At 34.4% G+C, this 16,927-nt stretch overlaps 2 protein-coding genes across 2 annotated transcripts; one reads left to right on the top strand and one right to left on the bottom strand.

Annotated features, from left to right (window-relative positions):
• The first annotated feature begins 2,168 nt into the window (after positions 1-2,168).
• LOC113699493 (homeobox-leucine zipper protein HDG11-like) lies at positions 2,169-6,675 on the top strand. The gene is made up of 10 exons (XM_027219862.1): positions 2,169-2,293; positions 2,943-3,060; positions 3,649-3,840; positions 3,963-4,376; positions 4,519-4,611; positions 4,715-4,924; positions 5,238-5,421; positions 5,532-5,800; positions 6,067-6,156; positions 6,295-6,675. Exons 1-10 carry the CDS (start codon positions 2,169-2,171, stop codon positions 6,673-6,675), a joined length of 2,076 nt encoding a protein of 691 aa, XP_027075663.1.
• Positions 6,676-8,556: 1,881 nt separating this feature from the next.
• On the bottom strand, positions 8,557-15,311 carry LOC113699095 (UTP--glucose-1-phosphate uridylyltransferase). The gene is made up of 21 exons (XM_027219189.2): positions 15,057-15,311; positions 14,851-14,898; positions 14,357-14,448; positions 14,131-14,221; positions 13,133-13,193; positions 12,970-13,047; positions 12,829-12,879; positions 12,662-12,735; positions 11,622-11,694; positions 11,463-11,520; positions 11,279-11,325; positions 11,136-11,201; positions 10,430-10,462; positions 10,044-10,096; positions 9,867-9,942; positions 9,736-9,792; positions 9,486-9,569; positions 9,305-9,406; positions 9,122-9,226; positions 8,869-8,940; positions 8,557-8,766 (listed from the first exon to the last, which is right to left on the bottom strand). The coding sequence occupies exons 1-21, from the start codon at positions 15,140-15,142 to the stop codon at positions 8,740-8,742; spliced, it is 1,434 nt and encodes a 477-aa protein (XP_027074990.1). The 5' UTR covers positions 15,143-15,311; the 3' UTR covers positions 8,557-8,739.
• Positions 15,312-16,927: the final 1,616 nt, after the last annotated feature.

Genomic DNA, 16,927 nt, shown 5'->3' with positions numbered 1-16,927 from the left:
GAGAAGGGTTTATTTATATTAATGTATAAATATCAAAGAATATATAGCTAATGACAAGTCTAATTGTACGTACTACAGAATGATGACCCTAAGAATGGAGATTCTTAAAACTTGGTAGCATTTATGATATGTGCATGCATACTGTTATGAAAGTGGTTAATTATCTCTCTATGTTCGCAGTTTGAAGGTAAAAATACTCGAGGGTTATCTCTAACTTTGGAACGTAATGGACCTTTAGCGATGATGCAAACATATTTCCAAAGCAAGTTTTTTTTTTTTTTTTGTTTTAATTTCCAAAGAAAGTTGATTGTAATGTACATGTAAAAAAGTAAAAGTATGTAAACATTACTGTAGTCTTCCAAAACTAGTTGTGCTTATAATTGTTTAATTTAATAGCAAAAATTAAGTGTTTGTACGTTGCTAACATGTTGGTTTCTCACAATGAAATGAAATTTGATTTTCCCCCTTAGTTTTTGAACAAAGATTTGCAATTGTGGCGGTATATTAATTCTTAATTATAAAGCTAGATGGCTGCACCATTAATCACGTAGTTAATGTTTTTTGTATTTTATATCGTTTTACAAAAAAAATTTGAACTATATAAGTAATTAATAACAATTTGATGAATCGTAATTTCATCTTACCATTCTTAATTATAGGGTTTGTTTTGATTAGATCTTATAATCTCAAAGTTGTATCCTATAGGATTTAATCCTTTGATAACACAAGTATCATAACTATAATACATATTGCATTCAAGATAACATAAATCAAATCAACTACAAAGTAATCTCTCATACTGCAACATTTAGGTCAAAGACTAACAATATTTATTGGTTGTATTTAAAAGAGATTGATGGATGTCAATAATAACTATACATGTACACTACGTACAACAGTAGATGAAGATAAACAATCTACATGTACACTATGTTCTAACAAAGAGAACGTGATTTACTAGGAAAAAGCAATGATGATATTGAGAACATGGCTCTTAGGATTTCTAATGACCTAGCATAGAAATAATATGATTGTTGTTATCTCTTAACAAGATAGAGGTTAAATGTATGAAAAATAATAGAGTTAGCTTGATCCCTTGAATCTTGCCAGATTTTAATATAAGTTTGGCCTTCAATTCTTAATTGGAATGATTATATGTCGTTTGGATAAGTGTTTTAGACAAATTATATATGACAAGTTAGTGTAATGCAAAAATAAATTGACTGTTAATAAAAGAAAAGAAAATAGTGAGCTAATCAAGTTCTCAAAACAAAAAAAAAAACAATTATTTGGAAGTTCTCCGCAATACTTCTTAATTAGAAAATTTTTAAATTCCACAAAATGCTAATTAAAAGTTTAATTAAATTTTTAAGCAATAATTAGGTGATTTTCTTAATTAAGCATTCGTTATTGAATAATATTTAATGAAAATTACATGATCGATCGCCTTAAATTCATTTGTTTGATGAAAATCACTTGATCGATCGCCTTAAATTCATTTGTTTAATGAAAATCACTTGATCGATCGCCTTATATTAAGTGTCTTGAGTTGGCTCATAGACATCGAAAATCGTAACTCGCTGCGTTAAACAAAAATGATTAACATGATAATGTGCAAATAAGGCTAAGGTCAATGTATTTTGATACTTTTCCATGCTTGGTCTAGTCATACATGTTAAAGTTTTTATTTCCTTTAAGACAAATATCTTGATTCCTACTATTTTAGCTCATTTTAGATTCTGGATTATGTAGGAAATTGCCTACCTGACATTCTTTAAATGGAGTAGCACATGCTATTATATGAGCATAGATAAGCAAACCCCATGGCCATGCTATTCACAGCATTAAGGATAAGAAAAGCTCTGCATCTCCATCCAAAACTTGTTGGTGCATAGAGAACGAGGAAACATAACTCCAATTTGAAGCAAAAGTACACTAGGTAGAAGGAACTTCTTTCTTCTTTCGAATGCCTCTTTCTTTTGTATATGGTATTTATTTTGTGAAAATTTCATAGGTGATGTCATTCAAGATTAGTAGTAAATATGATGCTTTTACTATATCGATATAAGCACTAAAAAGTAGAGTAGTTAGGCGTAAGTCGTGTTGTCCCAATCAATATTGTTTACTACAAAACCTTCATTTTTTTTTTTGTTACTGTGAAGGCAGAAATGGATTTTGCACCTGAGGGCAGTGGATCAGCTGATGAACATGATGATTCTTCAAACTCAAGAAGGGAGAGGGAGAGGAAACAGTATCATCGACACTCCGCTGAACAAATCCAACGACTTGAAGAGTAAGAATAGAAATTTCTCTTACTCACCCTAGTACTATTTGTGCATATGAAGTTCCTAAGGATTATCTTGATGATCATGAAACACTAATAATTTTTTGCAAAAACGTTGTTTAAAGCAACTTAAATACACTAAAACACATCTTTAGTCTTCTTTGAAATATCAATATTACTTGATTTTAGTAAATCATAAATAAAAAAGTTTGTGTTAATTATTTTGATTTATGATGCAAAACATAACTATTTTCTCTCGTTTCTTCTATTGAAATGTTGGAATTTACATGTAAACCCAAATTAGTGGTAAATCCTTTTTACAAGATAATTATTATTTCTATTGTTAGTTTACGTAGAGATAACAGTATTATTTAGCATCTTATACGTTTCAATGAAACTTTCAAAAGTTTTAGTTTACATTTTACATGCAAGATCCTTTCTAAACCTTTGTGCATTTACTCTTTTCTGTTCATTTTATTTCTCCATGATTTGTTACAAGCATGATATTAAATTTTATGATGACCCATGCAAGTTTTTTTTTTTTGCATACATGTTGGACAGATATAGTTCATTTTGTTTTTGAAAAAATAAAAGAAAGTAGCACTTATATTATTCTCCTAATCCTACGTACGTCTTTACAAGATGTTTTGGTTGGTAGGTTTTTCAAAGACTGTCCTCATCCAGATGAAAATCAACGGAGACAATTAAGTAGAGAACTAGGGCTTGAACCTAGACAAATCAAGTTCTGGTTCCAAAATAAAAGAACCCAAACAAAGGTATATTATTTCTTTATTTTTTTTATATTTTTAGTTCTTTTAAAATGCTACTTTTTTTTTTTTGTGTGTGTCATTCTTCATGTGCAACTCATGTCCTTGTGCATGAGATTCATTGGATGATTATTGGAAGGTCCTTGTGCTTAAATATGTTTCTTCAAGTTCTGTACTTTTTTTTCATAATTGAATTAGTGAGTAAAATTGATGTTTTTGGTTAAAAATATCTAAGAGCTCCCTCACATTTCTAATTAATATTGCATGTTCAAATGTTAGGACTCATTATTCGAGTTCCTGTCCCATTTCACATTCAAAGAAATTGAGAATACTAATGATACATATTTACTTGGTGAATATATTATCTTGATGTTGGTGAGTTGGGCTCGACAATTTTAGACAGAGAAATAAGAATCTATTGGAAAATGGAAACGGTGAGAACTGTTTTTTTTTTTGGCAACAACATATCTTTGATGGTTGTCACATGAGTTGCACGCGCGGTCAAACTTTAGCAGCTAAATATGATTTCAAATAAAAATTTAGGGACATTGAAAATCATCTACGTACTATGATTTGACCTTCTCTTTTTTTTTCCAGAGCCACAATGAACGAGCTGACAACGATGCCCTTAGAGTTGAAAATGACAGATTCTATTATGAGAATCTTGTTATGAGAGAAGCATTAAGGAATCTTGTATGCCCAAAATGTGAGGATGCATCTTCTGGAGAAGAGGCTAGGCAAAGAAATCTAGAAAGATTACGAGCTGAAAATGCTTGGTTGAAACAAGAGGTACTCTAATCTATCTTCATTATGTATTTGAAATTTTCAAATATAACTTATACAAGACCTAATTTACCTCTTACAATTCCTAACTACTACTGATTTATTTGTTTTGCTATGTATATTTGCAGCTTGAAAGGGCATCCCGTGTGGTGTCCACTTTTTCCAGAAGATCTGGAGTACTCGAATCTTATTTGCCACCATCTTTTAGTCCCCTATCATATTTAGGTGAAAATATTCCAGGGACTTCAACGACCACATTGTTACCTCAAAGGCTCTCTGAAATACAAGAGATGGAAAAATCTGTGATGGTTGAAACTGCTGTTAATGCCATGGACGAATTGTTAGAGCTTTTCCGAGGAAATGAGCCCTTATGGGTTAAGTCTCCAACTAATGAGAGATATCTGATTCATCGGGAAACTTATGACAAGCTGTATCCCAAAATATCCCACATCAACAGCTCTAGTTCTTGGATAGAATCATCAAGAGATTCAGGACTTGTGCCAATTACTGCCAGGCACTTGATTGATATATTTCAAGATCCGGTTTGCTCCAACCTCTCTTGCTCCTTTTTATTTTTATTTTTCCCCTTGATCCATCAAATATGAGATATGATTTATGATTTAGTTTTGTTAGATTTAATAGCACGTATTCCATTGATGTTTTAATATCTTATTCATGTTACAGGAAAAATGGATGGACTTTTTTCCTACAATTGTCACCAAAGTTAGGACAATTGAAGTGCTTGACACGGGAAAAAGGGGTGGTTCTCTATTTGTGGTATAATTCTTTTGTAATTTTGCTTGATGATAATTTGATCACTCAGTACGTGTTAGCCATTGGAATACAGAACTGATTAATTTTTATGGATGCGTTATTGCAGATGCATGAAAAGTTGCACGTTCTTTCACCTCTTGTTGCACCCAGAGAGTTGGCGTTCCTTCGTTATGTCCGACAACTTGATTCAACAACGTGGGTGATCGTAAATGTTTCCTATGATTCCCTTAAGGAGCTAGAAGATGCTTCTTCTTCACAAACATGGATGTTTCCTTCCGGTTGCCTTATTCAAGACATGCCCAATGGAAAAGCAAATGTAAGTTCCAATGCTCATTTCATCATTTGTTTCGTTGTTTCAGTTGAGACTTAAGATTGATCGAAACAAGTATGATGAACAAATGTCAGTTTACATGACAATTCATATATTTGTTTATTATTTTTCTAACAAGATCTAATTCGTGCATATTGTGTGCTGTATTTTTACTGTGTGCTAAAAATGATAGAGTCAGTACCTAAAAAAATATATAAATCAGTACCCAATCAAGTTTTAGATAGCGCATCAACCAAGAAATTGCTAGTAGACATATGTATTCAACCTAGCTAATATTAATTTACATCCTTGCCCGTAGGTGGCATGGGTTGAACATGTTCAAGTGGATGATAGATCTCTTACTCACCCTCTTTATAAAGATATGGTTTGTGATTCTCAAGCATATGGAGCCAAGAGATGGATTGTTACTTTGCAAAGGATGTGTGAGAGATTTGCATTTTCACTGGGACCAATACCTACTCCTGGACATGAACTTGAAGGAGGTACTTACAAATCAAGTTTCTATTTAATTAAAATTTTTTGGAAAGATTGATTTTTGAGATTTTATTCCAACTTTCTTGAGCTTTTCTGCTTTGCTGTTAATTTCATACAGTTATTGATGCGCCTGAAGGTCGGAAAAGCCTGGCAAAACTTTCTCACAAGATGGTCAAAAACTTCTGTCACATATTAAGCATGCCAGAGAGAATAGATCTCCCTCAGCTGTCGGAGTTGAACAGAAATGGGTTTCGAGTCTCGGTTCATAGAAGTGATACCTCCGGCCAACCCAATAACATGATCGTTTGTGTTGCTGCGTCCCTTCGGCTTCCAACTTCCTTTGAGAATCTGTTTGATTTCTTCAAAGATGAGCATGCAAGAGATCAGGTTTTATTCCCTAGCTATTCACCAATTTTCTTGTTAATTATACCATCTATTAATCAAACATTTTTTAAATTTAGTTGGAAATCATGAAGTTTTTTTTTTTTTTTTTGTTAGATCAAATGCAACCTTCACATAAACTTGCACGATGAATGCACTGTAGCATTTTGTCTACATGGAGAATTATGCAAGTTTTGAGATTCTAGTCTTTAGTAAAAAAAATAAAAAATAAAATTAACCTATTGATAATTTTCCCTCAATATAATTTGTAGTGGGATGTTCTGTCTGAAGGAAATCCTGTTCATGAAATTGCACACATCTCCACTGGCACTCACCCTGGAAACTCCATCTCCCTCATGCAGGTAAACATTTTGATGTTTTTTTTTTTTTTTCAAATTTCTTGTATCATATGGCAATAAGCATTTTGAGTATCTGATTAGTTTTCCATATATTAAAACCTATGAACACTTTTAATATTGACTCATATATAACGGTTGCAGCCCGTTAATCCGAAGGAAAACATGTTGATACTTCAAGAAAGCAGCATCGACTTGTTAGGGGCTAATCTGATTTATGTTCCAGTGCCAGTTTCAACCATTACTTCTGCAATAAGCGGTCAAGACACCACAGATACAAATGTTTTGCCATCGGGCTTTATCATCTCAAGTGATGGAGTTGACGGTGGAACTAGAGCTGGAGCTTCTTCTAGTTCTAGCATGATCGGATCGAACAGTTCACTGCTCACTGTGGCTTTCCAAATAATGGTGCGCCCTGACACATTTTCTGACCGACTAATCACAGATTCGGTGGCCACAATTCATGCTCTTATAAGCTCCACTGTACAAAAGATTAGATTAGCAGTTGGATCTAGGTTTGGGTGAGTTTGATTGCTTCTGTAACGGGATTTTCTTGTTGGGATTTGAATATAAATGTTTCTTAATTTGTTAGTAAATCCCTACAAGGATGTTTGAGATATTTTAGTTTTCACTTTTTTTCCAGTTGCTATAACAAATATACATTAGAAGTGTAAGGCCTATTCACAATGCAAAATTGCATGCATGCATGCATGAAAGTGTACTCTTCCCATATCTTTTCATCGAAAATTACTTGAAAAGGCTTTGTATTTTTAAAAGTTTGTCGTTAATCTCTAACTATGTAGAAGTTCTTACAAGTCCAAACTTTATTAGATTCCATTTCACATTACATGCACAAAATGTGCAAGCAATTTATAACTAATATTCATGAAGTTGTACGTTGGGTTTGTGAATGATGCGAGTACTAAAAGATATCGATTTATTGTTTGTTCAAGGAATAAAATTTGTCTGAACAATGTTACCCATTCATGATAGAATATGGCAGTGAATAGCGTTATTTCGCTCATGCATTCCTGGAACTACTGCTAAGGATGGTTTCACCGGCTAATTTTCCTGCACTTGGAAACAAAATAATTTAAAAGTTGAGTCACCACAGGCCTTGAATTTAAGTGAATAGCCTTGCTCATGTAAATCAATTTTCTTGCTAATTACGACTACAGAATTGACACTAAATCGTCTAAAACTTTCTTTTTCCTTTCTTTTTTTTTGGTTGGCTGGATATTCTAATATTGCTGCTACTTCAATGTGCATAAGAATAGGCATCAGTGGCGGTCAGGCGGGTTAACACCAGAGGCACAGCCCCCTCTTCTTTTGGTAGAGTTCTATCAACAACTATATATGTTCTATGATTACTATCTTCTTTATTGTGAAAGTTACAACATAATATCTACCAAAATAATTCATATCAACGGCTCTAGCCCCTCGATAGAATCATCCGGGAATTATGCAATTACTATCAGTACTTGGTTGATGTATTTCAGGACCCAGTTTTTTTTTTTTTTTTCTTTTGTCCTCTACTCATCAACTACGAAATAAGCTTTAGTTTTAATAGAATCCCATAGAAAAAATATGAATCGCATTTAATAGGCTGGAAGTTCTCAAACATCAAAATTGATGTATGTATGTGCAAAATATGTGCATCTTTTTCTATTTTCTCATATTTTCTCGTACAACATGATAATCAAGTATTTGAGGTACCTTAGCAGTTTTCCAAAGATAAAACAAAACCTATGAACACTTTTTGATATATTCGTGTTTTACTGTTGGAACCCATGACTACTACCCATTGATACTTCGGGAAAGCATCGACTCGTTAGGGGCCTTTCTAAATTATGTGGAGCTGTCAGCCATTACTGTAAGTGAGACGAGGATTATTAGGTTTCACTCTTTTTCGCTGGAACCAATAAAAATAGAAGTGTAAGACCTATTTGTATTTTGTAATGCAAAATTGCATAAATGTGCACTACTATACCAGTACCAATATATTTCCATCGGAAATTACTTAAATAGGCTTTGAGTTTTTAAAATTTATACGCAATCTCGAATTATGAAGAAAATTCCATCAACAAGCATGTACTTTAGGAAATGTTTGGTCTTTGCCCAATAAATCATGAAAGAGTGAATCTAAATTTATGACTAATTTGTGATTTACGGAAATTAAGCACTAAAGAATTATAAACGGAGATTTGTTGATGGAAACTCAAGTGCACCACCTTCAAGAATAAACGGAGATACCATCTAGAGTTCAATCTCCGGCAAATAAAAACCTTGGAAAATTTGACTTGCGGATGCAGTTTTTACGGCCTCAAAAGTCGAAACTTCTCTACTGAGGATCACAATTTGATAACATGTAGTATTAAAAAATAAAACACATATAACAACTCAGCATTGCGGAACAAAACCGTCCATTTATTTTTTACCGTCAACTATATATGTGCTATTCAGGCAACCAAGAAAGCAAGCCCCATAAGTGACTACGTAACCCATAGAAAGTTAAACAAGTGTCATCACAACCAAAAAGTCCCCATCGCTTCTGCAAAACTATGCATCACTTCCAGAGAATTAGACCTCTTAAATATCCTCAGGGCCATTTATAACCTGGCACCAGAGAGAGAATGTAAAGCCAAATTGCTATGCACCATGAACCAATTTTTTAAATAGATGAACCGAATTTTTAAGGCAGTCAGCTGCATATATTACCTTGTCAGCAATTACAGCTCTGTCGGGAATTTCTAACTTGGTTCCAGGTTTTGCAGTTATTGTCACTTTCCCCTTAATACAAGAAGAAAATAAGAAGTTAGTGCATATGCCATATGGACACTAAATAAGAAATAACAAACCACACTGTACAACCACAAATTGCCACATTTCACAAGCAAATCTTCAAGGACCGATACATCCATAAAGCTTCAGAAACAGAGTAACAGGAAGACAAGTAGTCAGTTTGTATTACCTTCAGGGTGATGCCAGATCCAAACCACACATCGCCGCTCACCTTCAGGCTATCTAGTTCAACAATACTGGGAATAGACTTGAAACGACTTAAGAAGTTGCCGACCTAAAAAATTGGAATACACAATTAGCAATATAAACAACTCAACCTATAGAGAAAGATGGGGGGAATTAAAATCTCAACCTTCTTAAATTCAGGTCCCAATTCAATAGTTGGGTTAGTTGGATTTTTCCTAGCCTCGTTGCGGACCACATAGCCATCATCAGACAAAGTGTACAGGTCGGACTGTAAAAATTAAATGAATGAATAAACAGCAATTCATATAGTATTCAAACAGAATGCCATGTATGAACTAAAAATTCACCTGGACGAGAAGCAGATCAGAAGTTGCCTTTACTGGGAGGAATCGAGATCGAGGAACATTGATGCCAATAGCACGATCAAAGAACTGATTGAGGGTTGGGGGGGTGAAAGTAAATGATTATACTTCTTACTTTTGGTTGTTGGTAGAGAGGAGACGGCACAATGTGAAATGCCATATTGATAAACCTAAACGGAAAGAAACGGAAAATAAAGATGTTTAAAATGAATATCAAGAGATAAGGTTAATATACCCTTATTGCAGCGCCAGCAGCAGTTTCAAGTTGAAGAACTTTCACCCCATCTACTTCCTGTTAATCAGACAAAATTTAATAGAAGAACAGATATATTGGCAGATGAAGAACAGATAGTTAAGTAGTAGAACCTTTGGATTTGGAATAATCTCCATCTTCAGTGCACTTTCTTGTACAAGTCTTTTGATTGCTTTCAAGTTCACCCATCTGCATGATAGCAGAAAATATATCATTCCATGAAGGAAGCATTGCCCACAGTGCATAGAGCAAATAACATTTCAGCTTAAAATGAGAAGCATAACACTTACAAGTTGTTGGTATTGAAAATTTTGAACTTCTCTATCGACTTGAATTCATTCACCTGTAAAAAAAGAGCAGCAGCATAATCCTTTAATATCAAAATGATGTCTATGAAATTGTGTAACCCAAGGAAAAGATGTTACATCAAGAATGGGCTAATTCTGGGTACCCTTTGTTTAGTCTAACTTCACATTAAGTAAACAATCTTACTCATTAACCTTGCTGGTTATATGTAACATGCTTATACCCCTACATACATCAATCCTGGGAACTTCTTATGAAGAAATAGTTATTTAAAGAGAGAAGTTTAAATTGCACAAGATTGCATGTAGTATGCCAACAATTAAAAGCATTTCACTAAAAGGTAAAGAAACCAAAAGAAATTGAATCTCACATGTTCATCAGGAACTTGAGCTATTTCCAGGAGCTGCAACAGAAGACAGAAAATGAATTAATAGCAACTATTAAGCATGAAAATAGAAAACATTCCAGTGCATCAATGAATACATCTATCTATGTAATGGCATTGTTTAAAGCATTTAGCAAAAGACAAGGAAGAAAAATACCAAGTAAACAATACACCATGCTTATCAATCTTGTCAAAATTTTACAAATAGACCAAGTTTCAGTAGCTATTCCAATTTTCTCTTAAGTACAATTGACAACTAAAGTCATTGTTACATATGAAAAGCAATGCTTTACCAGCAACAGCTGGCCTTGTAACTTTTACAGTGCCAACTTGATTAATTTGTGGTTTTTCTGCCACCAGTTAATTTTGTCAGAGTAGGTTTTACACCAAGCGAAACAAAGTGATAAACAGAAGCAGATGGACGTATCAAACTACCTACAACTTACAACCAAAATATAGTTGCAAGAGAAAAAGGTATAGTGAACAACAAAATTCAAGTTTACTGTTGCAACATACTTCAGCAGAGAAATGGTCTTTCTATGTAGGTCAGAAGCTATCACCTTTGTGGATTATGATTCTCGAGGAATTGCTAAAAGTCAAGGACTTGTTAAACAAGTTTTCTTTTCCTGTTCTCTTTTTCTATGCCCAGAAATGAAAAAAGAGAGATGCAGCTATAGAGAGGAATACATACCTGCACTCTTCCTTCATAAGAAATGAGCGTACCACCTTTAACATCAGCCAATGTTTTTGGAGTGACCTGCCAAACACAAGGGACAAGACTGTAGGAGAAGTATTTCAATACATGAAGCAAAAGTTTAAAGTCTCTTTTGTTACCTCCATGCAGTATTCGTTCTTGTTACTGATCAAGTGGTTTAAAATTTCTGCAAGATTGAATTAAGGAAATAGAAGTACCACATATTGCCAAAAAATTTGTTACGAGATCCACCATGGCAAAGCAAGTGATTATGCATTATATATTGGGAAGTAGATGTCAGGTCATCAGACTAATCAAGGATACTTAAATCAACAACTGCACCCAAGTTATCTGAATTTGCAACAAATACATATTCCTTCCCCTGTAATGAAGCAAAAGGCAGAAGAAAAGGATCAAAGGCATATTAATTTGCTAAATTGAACATTCTCTACATCAGAAAAATCAAGGCATGATGAGCAAAACCTGTGATAATAAAGCATCAAGTTTGCCACTATTCATCAAGGATGGGAACACATCACCATGGCCAGGAGGATACCTGAAAAGGCAAACTATATCAATGTGTAACATAACGGATAATCAAAAGTTTTTGAGAAACATTGACTAAACTCCTAATGCACAGGGATTGCTGATTCAAAAAGTCAATCCAATCGTTCAAGGAACATACCTTACGCAAAGAAATAGGGACATTAAGAAAATGCAATAAAGGTGCATTACATCCATACATCATTGAGACTTAAGCTCCCTCACTTCCTACTGACTTCCTTTCACAGGAGAAATACCCATATGTATTTGGACATTACTTTGTAGCTATTTTCTTAATATTGAATAAATTGTCTTCTTCATCCTCTTTAACCTGACCTCAATTTATTTCTCCATTCACAAACTATTTAACTTTTCAAAAACTCACAAGCCTTCTTCCAAGTTACAGAAATGGAAGTTCAAGTGCTCTCTGGTTTTCATCACATTACCCTCTCTATAGTACATAATCTGTTTTCATGCTCAATTTGTGGCAAGTCATACCTCCTTTTTACCACATTTCCAGTCATCAAGAGACCATAGCTCTCTATCTTGCCTTGTAAGTAACTTTCTTTTTTTCAGTTCAAAAGGTGCCTATTAGCGCGACGATTATTCTACAAACACAAACTCTAGGATTTCTTCCAACTTATTTTACCCAATACTGGATATTCAGGATTTGACATTCACCTTTCTTCCATATTTACTGCTTGGTGTGTCTACATGCATATGGGAGTACATATTGGCTAGTTTTAGTACAGGTATAGCTAGCTTAACTCATTGGAAAAGGTTGCAAGTTCATCAGAAAATAAATTTTCTACAATTGAAGAGAAGTTATAATGATAGCAAACCCAATAATAGCTTTGAAAAGAATCATAGTTTCATCCTGTGTTAGTAGAGATTCTACAGATTTTACAGCTTGAGCTTTCCCACCGTCAAACCATACATGTGTATTTGTCAGAAACAAGGAACTCAAATTTTGTTCATACCATGCATCCTTTCCAGTATTTCCCTTAGATGGAAGTGGCATGAAATCTTCAACCACCAATCGAGGGTATTGACTCTGAAAATGAAGGGATGTGAGATGAGTTAACCCGACGGGTATCTTAGACAAGGGAAAAGAATGAAACATTGAATGTGGTCAAACTATATCGACCTGGTTGAATGTATGAATTTCGATGTTTGATTTGGCATACTTTTCTACAATCTGCACAGTGTAAAAGCAACAGGTGAGTCTCCTTTGATCTGAGTTAAAGTAAAGTACTTCAAATAATACATATACATTGGTGTCATTTACCTTCAGCGTGTCATCATGTGTGTTGAAGGAGTTCATTAGAAGCAAGGGTACGTTGCATCCGTACTTCTTGTTGAGTGTCTACACAGAGCTTCTACCTATCAACTGACTTTGCAAAGATAAAAAGACCATAACACTAAAAGGATAATGTGTCTAGATATATTACCTCGATTTGGATAACTATCAAGTCAAGGAATGTCAAACCATTGCGAACCTCAATGACCGACCTACATCATAAAGATATACAATGTCAAATCCCAGGGAAAGGAACATCAACGTGCCAAAACTGTCTTGTGGGAAGGAAAAAAATGAGCTTATTCTATGAAGATCCAAAAAGTCAATTGCGACTTATTCCATGGTCCAATGTCTAATTTAGCTAAAGCTAGGGAAGATGGTACATCTGTTTATCAAAAACTTAATTCTACTTCTACATTTCATAAAGATATCATCCAAGTCTTCCCAAGGTCCAACACAGCGACAAGGAGAAAGTGTAATTCTATGAACAGCTATTCTATTCTGTTATACTTGTCAAGCCAAATGCAAAGGCCTAAGAGATGACCATCTTTTTCTTATGGATGCACTATTACAAGATATTCCCCAAAAAAAAACAAATGGCATTGAAAAGGCACTTCATGTTCTGATGGCAGAAACTAAAAGACATCATTCTTTTGTCCTTTTTCTTTATTCTTCTTACAACACAAATCCAAGGAGATAGTAAAAGCACTAAATGAACACAGATCTAATATTTTATACCAGTCATTTTGTTGGCATTACAAATATTCTCAGAACTTCCATTTCATGAATATTTCACAAACAAAAAATCTCTTAGTCTATGAGTCTCTAGAAGTGACGAAGATGTACAATCTGGTTGAAAGAATTTGCAAACCCATAAATTTCCTTAGCTAATTATGAGATGATTCTTATGCAAATCATGTATCTTTTTATGCCAAAAGAAAAAGTGCCACCAGACATAAATGAAGCAGCACAATGTAGAGACACTTTGTATTGTAGAAAAGCAATCAAAAGCTCTTAGAAGTATCTTCATGTTAACAAAAAGGAACAAGTAAGCCACGCACAAGAAACAAAATTTGGCTGGTTCATAAGAATCCTATAATCACAATCTGCAAACTTTATCACACGTTATTAAAAAAAAAAAAGGCATACTTTGGACCAGTGCAACCCATTGTCGTGCCCAAGCCACCATTGAGCTTTAACACAACAAGTTTGTCCAAAAGCTTCTTTGTTTCTGCAGGATCTGCGCTCATCCACATATGCAATTTTCTTAGCATAAAGAACAACCATGCAAATCCTATTATTTTGACATTTACATAAAACAGTAAACTATTTTGATAGATACATGAACAAGCAACGTTCAATAAAACAAAATTACCTTCAGACACGGGTGCTAAGGTGTCATAAGGCACCACAACCTCATCTGTGGGTGTCTGGATCTTGCTCCAGTCAACATACTGCGCTTCGCCGCTTCAATCCAAAAGCAGAGCAGATAAGAATGGAAAGAATGATCCTCAATAAGCAACATTATTCTATTCCACTCACAAGAATAACTAATACTAATCCAGCAGTAAAGCAGTCAACATTACATCAAATCATCAAAAATATTTCGAATTCGGATTCGAAACATTTGAAATAAGGGTCTTTTGCAGAGAACTCAAAACATAAAATCTGTACAACATCCAGCGCAAAGTTTTCCGCTTACACACTGTTCTCCGAACTCATGAATTTTGGCATGCCAAAATTGAGAAATCTCGGAAAGCGGAAAGAAGAAGCAAAAGACATGGAAATTTGGAAAAGTTGCTGCATGACAAACAAAAAAATGGAATCGGACGACAAACCAAGCATAATAAAAGCTAAAATTTACAATACCTAAGATAGCGAGCGATGAGGTTGATGAATCCAGATTTCTCGTTTTCACTGCAAAAATTGAACCGAACAGATTAATATCCCGCCAAATCAGCTCTCAGTTATTGCTCAGATCCATTAACTCGTCCTTATACATCATATTATCTATTAAAGATTAGCATAATCTTTCAAAAAACTAAACAAAAAGGAAAAGCGAAAGGAGAAGGAACCTGATTTGATTGAGCGCCGCTGTAGCAGCTTTAAGCTTCTCGAGCTTCTCAGCCTCAGCTGGATTTAGAGTCGCGGCAGTTGCCATTGATGATTTTCAACAATTTCTTTTGCAAATCTCCGATCTAGAAAACGACAGAGAATAATAGGGAATGGAAGTGTTCTAGAAGGGATCAGGAGGAGGATGATGAGTGATTTTCGAAACTGATGCACTGATGATGATGTGTGTATGGGTATATATATGACCGGTTGTGAGAGTGGAAGGAATGAAAAGAAAGGAAAAATGAAATGACAGTACACGTGGCAGGTAATTAGAAATAACGGGAATTCTGGCGGAAGGCTGATTGATGTGGTCTGGTAGTAATTGGTTGACAACCCAAGCCCCCAGCTTTTGGTGTAATTTGTACTTTCGCCTATAATATATAAGTTTTTGTTGCGCTTTTGCGTCACATTAATTTTTACCATTTAAAAATATCTAAATGTTCTATTTGCCATTTCTTTTTTTTCAGTCCTTCCTCAACTGCCCAAACTTCGCTTATCACCAAATTTTAGCACTGCAAGTTTTCCTATCTTTTATGGGACATTTAAGTTCTCAAAATATTCCACTTCCATTAGGAAAAAAAAATATCGAAAAACTCATCAAATTCAACGCCTTACTATTAGTCCAAGTATTCGTCTTCAAACCAGGAGATGAGATGTATCTCCTAAATTCACGTTGTGCCTTGAGAGGAAATTATTCTCTTTTCAAAATTACACGGCATCCTTTTTTTTTTATATATATTTTGTGAGTCCTTTTTTACACGAAGTGATTTTGTTACCCACTTTCCAGCAAAGAATCAAAATTAGCATGGTTCGGATAAAAAGCACAACGGTGGCGAATATGACTGTGGCCTGTGGGCCATGTGGCTGGGATTCTTTTGTGACTGCTTCTACTGGGACATTTGAAGGTGCGTCCCGCGGGATCACGGCAGTAAAGTTGCGAACGGTCGAATCTGAATCGACTTAAATTTATTGATTTCGAGTTTGAGTTTGAGTAAAGCTCGATTCCGAATTCGACTCTAGTTGAACTCGAGTTCAAGTTTAAAAAAATAAAAAATAATTATTTTATTTTAAAAAAATAAATAAATTAATAATTTTTTTAATAAATAATAAAATATTATAAATATATATGTAATTTTACTATTGAAATAAAAAAATATATAAATATAATCGAATCGACTCGCGATTTAACGAGTTGAGTATTTTTTTAGCTTAAACTCTAGTTGGTCACCTCGAATTCGGTTAACATCGAATTTGAGTCGAAATTTGACTCAAGAAGCTCGCAATCGGTTCGGCTCGTATGTATGTAGCCCTGACGGCCAGCTTTGGTCATTGACTCGATGGGTGTTTGATTGTCCAAACTAACCAATCGTAAGAAAACCAGAAGGGTTATTTGCAGGAAAACAAGGTTCCGGAGCTAAGAAGAGCCCACGGGGACGACTTGCTAGACAATTTGCTAATAGATTTTGTGCCTTTATTTCTAGAAGGTCAAAGATTTGCTGATTCATTTTAGAACATGGTATTACACATTTAAGGTTCTTCTAGTGAGATGAAAACAAGGGTCTTAGTGGTTGGTATAGTAGTGGCTTTCTTCGGCTAGACTTTTTGTCCATTAGACTTTTCACTGTAAAAATCAAATGTAAGAATAAGTGGATTTGAAAATTACGAAGGCTGTCAGATGATTTGTCTCTTTGATTGCTAGCATCCCGTGCAAAAGCAAATGGACAATTTAGGGACATTAACTGAACTCGTTTAGATCACTATTTTTATATTAAAAAAAATTATTATAACAATTTGATATATATGAGTTAAAAAATTTAATGGGTCCATTGAA

The sequence above is a fragment of the Coffea arabica genome, chromosome 7c, assembly GCF_036785885.1.
Source record: "Coffea arabica cultivar ET-39 chromosome 7c, Coffea Arabica ET-39 HiFi, whole genome shotgun sequence".
NCBI classification, from domain to species: Eukaryota; Viridiplantae; Streptophyta; class Magnoliopsida; order Gentianales; family Rubiaceae; genus Coffea; species Coffea arabica.
Note: the sequence above shows the minus strand (reverse complement) of the source record. Positions and strands in the feature narration are given on the sequence as shown.